The 12,570-nt window shown below is 35.7% G+C and overlaps 1 protein-coding gene across 10 annotated transcripts in view; it reads left to right on the forward strand.

The window, feature by feature from the left end:
- The window catches only part of DMD (dystrophin), a 1,027,161-nt gene that overhangs the window by 490,878 nt on the left and 523,713 nt on the right, over positions 1 to 12,570 (forward strand). For all 10 annotated transcript variants that reach the window (XM_079972189.1, XM_079972196.1, XM_079972191.1 and 7 more), the window contains 2 exons: positions 539 to 721; positions 11,058 to 11,252. In XM_079972189.1, coding sequence (XP_079828315.1) covers positions 539 to 721; positions 11,058 to 11,252 — 378 coding nt within the window. The remainder of the gene's footprint in view (positions 1 to 538; positions 722 to 11,057; positions 11,253 to 12,570) is intronic.

Here is a 12,570-nt window from a genome sequence, read left to right on the forward strand (position 1 = left end):
TGAACTCTTTTTTCATGTTAGCACATTCATTTTCATCAGAACATAAACATATTTCATTGTCAAAATTCTAAAGATTTACTTATTTGTTGTCAAAGAATTGCCTCGTTTATTTTGCATCGTCTTCTTTTGCTTCATTCTCCGTTGAGTTCTTTGCTTCTTCTCCGTTGAGAAAAACAATTAAAAACTCTAACCATGCAACTGACAATCACTATGGGTATTTAATATGTGGTTTCTGTACATTACAGCTATCTTTCCAATTACCTGTCAGACTGTGCTAGGGAGAATTAGACAGTTAATATATGGGCCCACATTACTATCCAGAATACACATGTCACTTAAATATTTAAAATCAATGACCCAATACTCACCTTTGTTTTTTTCTGTCTAATTGTAAACAAAAATAAATAAAAATAAGTGTACTTTTTTGTTTGTAACAATAAAGTTGGGAAAGATTCTACCGAAGTATTTTGCTAATTCTTAGCAGTTTATTATCTAGTTAGCTAATTGTCCTGGGCCCTGTATTGATTTTGCTCAATAGGAAATTGATCGAGAATTGGAGAAGAAGAAGGAAGAGCTGAATGCGGTACAGAGACAAGCTGATCGCTTGTCTAAGGATGGGGCTGCAAAAGCAGTGGAACCAACCCTGATACAGCTCAGCAAGCGCTGGCGAGATATTGAGAGCAAATTTGCTCAATTTCGAAGACTCAACTATGCACAAATTGTGAGTTGTTCCTGGCAAACATGTATGTTTGCAAATACTGCTACTAACAGAACCCTACTAACAATGAGAGTCCCCACTGCTATGCCAACTTGCCTAAAACAAAGTCTCTGGTCAGCAAATGTGGGCCACCTTATTTTACCATACAATATAAGCCTCGTGGTACACGATTTGCCTGGATAATGCCCTAATTTTTTTAAAAAAACACAAGCAAGCAAGTATAAACAGCAGAGATTCCTTAGTATTCAACAAAAGTACATCTTAATTTTTGTTGCCTCATACTTTTCATAACATTACCGGTTTAAACCTGTCAGCGTGTCATACATTTATTTTGTTCAATAAACATGCGTGACTCAGAAATATGTATTTTCAACCTACCATCCCATGCAAAAACTAATTAGCTTTTATTTCCTCATGATGTACAATCTACACACCTAAGAACAGATTGGAGAATTTTTATTTCTACTTCTTATACATAACATAGTCTCTTTTCAGCTTAATAGAACAATACATAATTTTTCTCAGTTTTTCACTAAACAATTCAAATGTTCTTTTTAATAACTTCTGGAGGAGGGAGAATGCTTCTTTCACCTATCCAGCAGACCTCTGCCGTTGGGAAATATGTCTTATCTGAAATTGTACTTTCAAATAAAGGATGCAATCAGATTTGCTGAGTACTTTTAGGTACTGAAAGAATTGTAGTTCTGGTTTGTATATATGTATTACAAGAATAGCATTTCCTATTTTTAAAAAAAACCCTGATGAGAGCAACATGTTATGTTCAGTGCATGAGAATTGTATTACATGCACCATTTCACTTAATATCTGGACCAATGTTTCATTTGTAAAACTAGTGAATAGACATTACCTACCTCACAGGGATGTTGTGAGGACGTATTAATGTATATATGGCACTATGGAAATTTCTCATGCTTTTGTGAAATCAGAAGCTAACTTTGGTTACAGAAAATATTTTCATAAAGTTTACACAAGTGATCTCATAAATACAATCATATATTGAATATAGATGCCTTTCGTTCTCATGGAAATTGCCCCCACTTGCTTAGCAGAGGGTGCTTTTTTACAGTGTATTTAGTGCACAGTAATTACAGCTGCAGTAAAATTGGGGGGGTTAACAAAACAACAATAGTTGCTGTTAATCTGCTTGGTTATCCCAGTTACACCAGTTCAATGTTTGCTGTACAGGATTTTGGAAAGAGACTACACCCTCAATTTTCTGCCCTTAAGTTTGTGGAGTATATTCCTCAGGTTTTCCATTTCTTGGTGAAACTTTTATTCATTAACCTGACTAAGAAGCCAACAAATCTTCAGTGAAGTAGTTTCTTACTGTTTAGAGATGTATGTATAATGTAGTCAACCATGTATAGAAAGGAACATGCAGAAAATCTGAAAAGAAATTCACATTCCAGTATTTGGTGTTCTGCTTAGGAGAATTGTTCTTAGAACAAATGTAGAAATCAAGTACGGTAATTCTACAATTGGGGAAACAATTTTGCTGCAGTCCAGACAAACCAGTGCGGATAGGAGGAAGATTTTGTATTGTGCCCAAAGATTCTTCCATTAGGAAAACATACCTTTGAATCCAATCCTTTCCCTATGCAAATTATACAGACTGCCCTAGCTATGCTTGGTGGTGAGATCAAAGTTCCATCTAGTTGCCAGTCTGCTGTTCTAGAGAAGTCTTTTCTTCTTCTTCTTCTTTTTTTTAAGGGCAATATGGTGATAGCATTGCCTGTTTGTCCATAGCCTCTGGTATTTAGAAATACACTGCATTATTTTGCAGCATACATAAAGCTCTTGTTTGCAGCCATGGTGTTTGGCTTGTCCTCACACACTTTTAAAGATCAAGGGCTCAACCTCAGCACATTCTATTTCACATAATCCATCATTCTTCTACTCAATCAAGGTGAGTCCAAAAACAATCAACCTCATAAACTCGAAGTGTTTTGTACTAGGATGTGCTTTTAAAAGAGCATACCAACATTCAAATGAATCCCAAACTGGCTTACAAACAGTAAATAACAATAATATGATAGAATAGATAATATGATAGAATAACATAATAGAATGTCACAAAAACAGCATAACTCATATAGAACAATTAACAAATCATCAGTAAAACAATTACAATCTATAAAACTTTTAACAAAGCAACTAAAAAATAAGCTAAACATCACAGTTAAAGCAAGAGTCATATGTGATTAACAAATCAATACAGCATTTATAATTTATATAAAGTTATAACAATTCATCAAAAACAATATTAACAGCATTAACAAAATAGTAAACAAAAAGTAAACAAAGCACTGTTAGTTTCTAACACACACACACACACACACACTCCCACAACTCATGATCTCTCTCTATTCAGCTCATTAAAATACACATACACATAGTGCTTCTGAAGATTCCCCAGGCTGGAGGTGGGGCAGGACAGGTGAAACCAATCACCTCATAATGACAAACAGAGCCTCTCTTCTCACAGTTCTTCCTCTGGAAACCACTCTCTTATGAAGGTTGTAGGGCTGAAGGTGGTACAAGGCAAGTGGCCATTACTTATATTTAGTGATCTAAACATGTTCTAAGGTATTATAAAAGTGAATGTTGAAAAATACTGCACATTAAGGTAAGTCTACCGACTTTGTTTTGTCATGTTCAATTGCAAGTAGTTCATAGCTGAATCTGCTCTGGTTTTATCATGCCTTTAAAAATAAAAGGCTAATACACTATTTTTATAAGAGCACCTCCTGGGAATTGTTCTGCAAACGTATCACCATAGTACTTTTGCTTATCTGTTAGAAACCAGAAAGGATAATTTAACCAATCTATCCACTTTCAGCACAAGTTCACTAAGATATTATTGCTGGCAAAAGCATGTCAAGGACGCAGCCTGACCCCCCTCCTCTGGCAATCTGCACAGAATTTTGCTTAATGGTTGCCATCAATTTGATTTTAATTAATTTTTATAATGAAATGTTTTTAGAATCATTGGATTATTTTGATTGTTGTTAGCCGCCCTGAGCCCAGCTTCGGCTGGGGAGGGCGGGATATAAATAAAATTTATTATTATTATTATTATTATTATTATTATTATTATTATTATTCACATATTTAGCCATTTTTTTAATAGAAAAAAAAATGAAATATGAGCACAGTAATTACATACTTATATAGCAAGCAACCAGATCTTCACACTCGGTTTCTATAGACACAGGTGTGCAGAGAATATAAGGAAAATGAGCAGTCAGGCAGGAACATTTGAGTAATCAAGTCACCTCTGTTGGAAACAGTTCCATACAATTTATCTCTCCTCTTTCAAATTTGATATGTTATTAAGCCACAAGAAAGAATTGGATGAAATCTGTTCCCTCCCAGCCATTCCATTTAGATCTGAATACTTTGCATCACTCTGCCAAATGGAGGGTTTTAATTGTTTGCTGGTAGGTCTACAGTGTGTTCATACTTGCAAAGTGGTGTTATATGGCAGTGAGGGTTATGATAACATATGAATTTAAATGTGTAGCTTTTCTACATCTGACTGAATATCTAAGCTGTTAAGGCTATGTTTCCCCCCACTCCCAAATGCAATATTGTCTATTAATTCAGCACAAGATCACAATGGTTATTTTCCTGCTCCAATGTTTTAATTTTTTACAATTGAGTATGTTATTTGGGCAAAGTGCCATGCAATTTTCACATTTCCTCTCAATATAATACAGCTTTCAGAATTGCTTTTAGCAACTGAATACAGTGCAGTTGGCTTAACAAAGATGCACTGGTGAATAGAATGGATGAACAATTAACAGAAAGGGCTTCCCAGGGAGCTTAAAAAAAAGGATTGTCACTTATTGTTTAGATGTCTATTAAAGTTAGTGACTCTTTCAAAGTTAACAAGAGACTCACACGCCTTGCATAAATTGAATAACAAGACAAATAAGGTTCCTGTAATTTTTTAGCAACAATGAGCCCCTATAGCCTACCTACCTTGTTATATTATCTCCTTGAGTGCAGTATTACAGCTGTAGTGGTGAGCACTATACCATATTTATGGAAGGTTGTTTGGTTTCTTCATCGTCTTTTAGTTTCACTGATGGCAACAGAGTTATACAATATCTCATCCCCACTTCTGTTGATGAAAGTGTGATTTCATTGCATTTCATAAAGGGTTTTTAATGTAATGCAATGAAAGCACTTATGTTGGGTGCCAGTTAGCTACCAGGCTAAATGCAAGGTTCTGGTTCTGGTGTATAAAGCTATATACAGCTTGGGATGAAGATATCTAAAAGATCGTCTCACCCCTTATTTTTATCCATCAATCACAGTGCTCAGAGGTGGGAGCTTCTTACAGATACCATATCATCAGGAGGTCTGTTCTCCAGCTCAGCTGGCTAGAGCATGGTGCTGATGACACCAAGGTTGCAGGTTCAATCCCCATGTGGGACAGCTGTATAGTCCTGGACTAGATGATCCTCATTCTTCCAGACCTGCAATTCTATTATTCTGCACAATATAGGAATCAGGCCTTTAGTGTTGTGGCACCAGCCCTTTGGAATGCCTTCCCCTTAAATATCAGACAGGAGCCATCACAGTTGCCTTTTTGTGCCTTCATGAGATATTCTTCTTTCAACAAGCCTTTTATGTTGAGATCTTTCCCAGTCTGCATCTGTGTTGGAATTGCTTTTAAGATGTTTTCATTGTTTTATCACTTGTTGCTTGTCACCCTGGGCTTCTTTGGGAGGAAAGTCAGGATATAGATTTAATAAGTAAATAAAGGTTCTTTTGTACACATATGTCTATCCCATCCCATCCACATTAATATGTTAAAAATAAATAATGTATACAAACTATCACATTCAGATATTCATTCAAAAGAATGTTTTCCCCTCAAACTGCACATTTCTCATTGTACTTTTAAACCAATAATTACACTGGAATATTTTGGAAATATGGTGGATGAGCAAATACGATGTGTGAAATGTGGGGGATAAGTGAATTTCAATCTGAACATTAGTTCTGGAGGTACAGATCAGATCAATTCACAGTGTAATTCTCTGAGATCAAATTCTTCAAGTATTCTTACTGGAAATGGCTTCCTTTTATCAAAAAGAGTAATAGGATTTGAAGGGCATTCCACATAAGATCCATCACACAGTGATTTATAATTAGCTGAAGCCATTTAAAGCAGTTTCAGTGTTATAAGTTAAGAATGACTACTCTGAATATTTGCTATGCTACTTCTTCTACTAATACTAAATTAAAATAATAAAGCTAAGCATTAGAAATGAGTATTTTCATTTGTTTCTTATAGTAAAAAATAATACAATGATAGAATACCTTTAACAGCTGCATATGCATTTGCAAATGCTAGCAATAATTGTTGTTTCTAAGAGAAATAGTGTAAGTCTGAGTGAAAATAATTTTATTGCATACGACCTAAATGTGGTCCAAATATCTGCTTCACAGAAAGCTATATACACTTACCTATCAAACCTGCCTCATATAGGATATTAAAATATGGCATGACTATCAGGATCTGCTGTGTGGTGGGCTAGAACTGCAGTCCAAATGGCCATGGAATATACCCTGTGGAGAGGAATTCTGCATTTCAATCAGCTACTGAAGGTCACAAGCAGGCTGCCTGGAGTAAACTTGTAATTTATATATCAACTTAGCTAGCAGTTGGGACATGTCAGGGAGTGGGGGAATATCATGGGGTTTTTTTTTGTTTTTTGTTTACTCCAATTGCAAATATTGTGCTACGAAGCACAAGAAAATAAAATGAAAATTGACTTTTATCATAGAATATTTCATGGAAAGCTTGACGTTTACATCTTCCTACCCTATATATTGGGTGGAACAGACCAGTATTTAAATACCATTAAATACGGTGCTTTCTACACCTCTAAATATTCTTTTACTTTTTTAAAAAAACAAGATTTAGATTGGGGGAGGAGGGAATAAACTCTGAAAAATCTCCTTTGCAAAATTGATGTTTAAACAAATGCTTATGTTTCATTAAAAGTAAATGGAGATAAGCAAAATAACATGTTGCTGCAAAAAGGCAGATTAAAAAAAGTAATATATGAGAGAGAGAGAGGGATGACTGTGGGGGAAGGGCAGAGTTCTTACTGCAGAACACTAATACTGTAGTCTTTACGAATCCTTGACATGCACCTTTCTAGGATGATGCAGACACATTTCAATGTTCTGATGCTAAAAAATACATTACAAGTATCAGACAAAACTGCTTTGCAAATATTGGCTACAGCCTGTGATTAGTGTGGAGGCAGCTTAAACACAAGTCCTTATTTGGCCAACATTGTGTGGCCTAGCCAGAAAAAGAACAAAGGAGCAAAGCAGTTACAATTTCCTCTTCAGGAGGTTGCATTCCCACGCAGTCGTGGTAAGCCATAGTTTGGCTTATAAAGTCATGCAAACCAGGTCACTGTGTTGTATTTATTTCATAATTGTATAATGTTGTGTGTTACTGTTTGAAAGCAATATCTTGCTAATTTACATGTAATGCCTGGAAAGTCCTCCTCTTGTACAATCTAATACAGTGTGAGTACTGAGGAAATAAAATGAATTCAAGGGTAAAACTGGTTTTCTAAATAAAATATGTTTTTCTAGGTAATTGGAAATCAACCAATGTATCATATACAGGGCAACTTCTAGATTTACCGGTATGTTCATATAGTTACAAAGCCCTCATTTGAGTGGGGGGGGGGAATCAATTTTGAAGGCAGATCCAGAGAGACCTATATATACCTCAAATCACCTTTATGTTTTTCATAAAATTAATGCAAAATTTATATACATCCAATATGGAGCAAACCTTAGCTGTTCTGGAGACTGAGAATTTGTCTTCATTCAAGTGGGACAATCTCATAGTTCACTCTGGCATAGCAAGCAGTGCATGAAAAAGGCATTTATATCAACCCTAAGTAAATATTGTAAATTCCCTGGAGAAGAATTTCTCTTTTGGTGTTAAGAAATCCAATATTTATTTAGTTTTTCATGCTGTTCCATACTACCTGGAATTAACACGTATTGTTTTAAGAATTTCAGGTACTATAGTTCTGGATGTATAGTTGACATGTTTTCGAGTCTTAAGGAAATATTCCTAAATTTGTGAAACTCGTCCTCAGATGTTGTCTGGCTCTCTTACACTTTTGAGACCAACTCTTATTTTGCTTCTCACGATATTGAGATGAAAGTAAACTATTACTTCTCCACAACCATCTTTGCATTTTCAGAATGAAGTTTGACCTTCCTTAATCTTTCCATAGGCCTCTCAATATTACTTTGAGAGAATAAATCAGTTTTAAAAGGCAAACTGAATATCAGCATCTGTGAAACAAGTATAAAAATTCTGTAGCTCGGGGCATCCCAAAAGTTAACAGGATTGTATCAATTGCTGCCATTCTGCTTGTACAACAGAATTCCACTTGTACAATGGAAACACCTGCCCTTATCCCCTTCAGTCTCCTGCACACCCTGAAAATCTGATCCAGAACATTGGAGGATGATTGAAAAGAGGAGAGGAGAGGAAAGTTCTGTTGTGTGAGTGGAATGCTGCTCGTACAGCATTGGATACAATCACATATACATAATAATACTATGCTATAGTGTCCTGCATTTTCTCAGAGCCAGTTCCTTTGTTACACATATATGGAAAAGAGAAGCACTTCTGTAGGTAGCTGGGCATGTGGATACCCCCTCTCATGAGACCTGTGAGCTCTGATGGTTACCTGGTGCTCATAGATCTCACAGGTAAGACTGGTCAGTTGTACTTTATATAATACAGTCTAAAAGTGGGAAGTAACCCAAGTGATTTGTGCTTCTTCTTTCTTCAGTTATATGCCATTTTTGAGCTGGCACTATGTAGTTTTTGATACAGGGAAAACAAGGAGATATAGACAGAACTGTGTCTCACAAGATATGTTGATGTAAGCCTGCAGTTAGTAATGTACAACACAGCAGTGGTTTAAAAACCAAGTGCTATTAGTGTTAAATGAGGGCAGTCAAAAAGATTATGTATATTCGAAATTATATTATCTGTATGCTTTGTACAATTTTTAAACAATAAATATTAACTGATATTTTCACTTTTCGAAGTGACTCGGTTATAGTAGTTTCAGATGTACCAATAGATTTATCAATATTCTGAAAATATTTCCATCTGGATGTAAAAAGCAAAAGTAGTTGTGTTGGTGCATAAGAAAAATCCCCACAATCCATACTTGGGCAATACCTTTATTAGGACTAATCAAAATGTCCTTAAATCAGGCAAGCTTGACATTTTTGGTTGATCCTAATAAAGCTATTGCCCAGCCATGAATTTTTGGGCTATATTGATAAGTACTTAATATCCCTGAGATTTATCTCACCACTGTTCAAAGTCTGCTATTTAGGACCTTTCACATTTACTGAGTTTTATAATAAATTCAGAAGAGAGTTTAGCTGATCAGAAAGATGTAATTAAACTTGCACAATGCACCCCTATGTAGCTTTTATATTGAAAATACTATTCCAATATGTTAGCATCTTGATGCAGACTGTGATAGGCAAAGCTTAAAATACTGGGAATCTGCCTTGCATAGCACATTTATCCAATTTAAGATGACATGATTTAAGCAACTTCTGTAACGAGCATATACCTATTTGGCTATCTGAAGCTTCTTGCTTCCCTAGAAAGAGTTATGTGGGGTCCACCTTGGGATTTTGTAGAATAGTTGCCCTAAGGCTGTTGTACTTATTTCAACAACTTAAAGTCGAGCTTGTTCTCTTAGACAATGGTTTATCTATTGGGTAGTGGAATGGTGCCAATTTTTGCCCTTTGTTCACCACCTTTTTTAATATGCATTATTTTCCCATTGCATCCTTACAGTACCAGCTCAATACATTTTGTTGCCTGACTCAATTAAAATGTGGTCTTGGCTAAATCCAGTACCTTACTTTACAATTCAGACAATAATTTCTGTCTCTAACTCCTGCACTCATTGCACAGCCTAAATTTGACTTTATTGGCAGAACCAGCATCCCTACCCAGTTTCAGTGTCACCAGTGACCCAGATTCTTGAATAATAAAAAATTGTATATGCTCCTAAAATCACTTTGAAGTTTCTGATTTACATTCAGGAGATGAAGGACTTCAGAGGAGTGTACATGGAGTGGTGTTCTCTGTGTTGTGGTGGTGGGATGGGTGTGTGAGTCATGTATATGAGCTGAAAATTGGGAGTGGAGTAGAGCATCCTTACACATCTGCTAGCCCAGTGTTTCCAAAGTCAGTAGGGACACAAGTATCAACCAGTTCTCAAATGGTAAAATGAGAGTGCTAGGATTCACTACTAGAAACTATGCATCTGATGTTCATGGGAAATGGACTGTTACAGCATTATAACAAGAGGTACATAGGAAAACTGCCGTCTAATGCATGATAAAAGACCCAATCCAATTTCTACATCCTGGCACTAGTTACTAAAACAGATTATGTTGCCTAACAAATGGCAGCAGACCTGGTTGGAAGTATGCACTTTCGTGATTCCCCATCACTCCCTACTTTCCTGGTTTATATTGTCATCTACTGTACACACCTAAAGAACCAAACAGAAACGGTGTAAGATTATACGAAATAATGGCACAAGCTCATGGCTTAGCTGACCTTACCCTTGCCAACTGTTGCAGTTTTTTGTGTGTCCCCCACCTTATTATTTCCCTTTCCCTTTTTGCACTTTGACATGATGTTTGTAGCTGGCATTGTATTGTTATCAAAATCTTAAGAAAAATTATTGAAACATCAACAATGGGGTAAAGAGAGATGTGTGAACCAGTCTTCAATGTGTAGTCAGTGTGTAAAATTCAGTCCGTAGTTAAAATTTAGCAAAAAATCAAAAGAATCTTAATAGTTAACACAAGTTAATTTTTGAATTCCAGGTGAAAATCTTGAAATATAAACTCAGATTTCGTTCTTTATTTATAGATTTATATGACTATGCTGCTAGGAAAAGTCTGCAGAAGCCCCATACGCACCTACTCCTCTCACCTTTCATGGTCTCAGAACCATAGTCATTAATGTCCCATAGTTAGCCATCATAGTTAGCCAGATTTACATTTTTGGAGAAGTAAGATAAAAATGCCCTACTATATGAAGCATTAAATATTACAATCAAATGAATTAGCAGGATATGTTTATTATGGTTGTATAATTTGAGGTGGGGTGCTACAAAATGATACACTGTTTATATATTACTATTTCTTAAGTGCAGTGACCATTTTTTGAAACTAAAGGAAAAATTCTGTTGTATATCTATACCAGCAAACAGTTCGTGAGGAGACAACTGTTGTGATGACTGAAGGTATGACTGTGGAAACCTCTTATGTGCCTTCTGCATACCTGGCAGAAATCCTTCGGCTTCTGCAAGCTTTGTCTGATGTTGAAGACCTCCTTAATTCTCCTACTCTGCAGGGGAAGGACTGTGAGGATCTTGTCAGACAAGAAGAGTGCCTCATGGTAAGACTCAAACAATTTGAATAATTTGAATAATAATTTGAAGGTTATGTACCATTGCACAGTGATATAGTTCACAAAAGCTTATACCATAAGGTGCCAGAAGACTCTGTTGCTTCTCCTTTGGTCAGTTTTTTTCTTTAATTTTCTCTCTTGGCATTAAAAAAAACACCAAAAACCAATTTCCTAAACTAGGTTGCAGTCCTAACTCCACTTACCTGAGAGTTAACACCATTAAAAGGGCTTAGTCCCAGGTAAATGGGGTTAGGAAATACAGGCCATATCTAATGCAACAGCTCTGCTAGTGCAAGGGACTCCCATATGAGCAACAGAACTTACTCTCCTGTCCCCATCATTTTCCTATGCCCTTAACATCAGCTTTGGATGGTTGGCGGACCACCGTAGGAGATTTTGGGGCACACGGGAAGAGGACAGCAAACCTTACTAGTTCAGCATGAGATACACACTGAGTTAAAAAATGAAATTTAAACAAAAACTAGAAAGAGGACAAATGTACAGAAACAACTACGCAAAGCAGTGGCAACAAAACGTCTTTAGGCAATTTTAAAGGTTTTTTTTTGTTAGTAATAAAAAAGAAAATATATAAATGTCAATGTAACAGTAGTGTATATATCCATAAAGAAATGATAAACAATACAGTACAAAGTTATTTGGTATTAATTAAATCAGTCCATAATCATTTTATTTTATGTTGCTCCTAATATATTATTCAATATTTTCTTGAATCTTACGCCCAGATTACTTTTTAAAGTGTATCATGACATTGTTGTTGCTATTCTTCACTAAAAAACAATTACTCTTGCTGATGAGGTTAGATTATGCAAAAATTTGATATTATATAAATTACTGTTATTTGGTCCTTTACTGTTATGTGTTTTCCATGTTGTCAACTGTATTGGTCAGAGAATCAATGGCCCAGCAAAAGGATTAGTAGCAGATGAATGGATCCCCATTAGTACTCTTTAATGTCACACATTTGTGCATCTTAGTATGAATTATTTCCATAACCAATCACTTGTTATTCCACATGTATTTGATATTATTGTAGCTGACACCAACTTTAATGATACTGATTAACATGGTTACAAGTAACTATTGCTGTAGGTTTAATTTAACTGAGCTATTAAAATGTCAAGAGATGGTAGTTGTGGGCACAGTTCCATCTTCCTCCGAAATAAATCTATCACAGTAGCCAAATAGATCTTACAGATTCATATGCTTTCGTAAGGGATATAGTTTTGATCTGAGCTTCGTAATGAATGAATATTTATTTCCTGGTAAAATCATTCATCATTGTCAT

This window comes from Podarcis cretensis (genome assembly GCF_951804945.1).
Source record: "Podarcis cretensis genome assembly, chromosome: 4".
Lineage (NCBI taxonomy): Eukaryota > Metazoa > Chordata > Lepidosauria > Squamata > Lacertidae > Podarcis > Podarcis cretensis.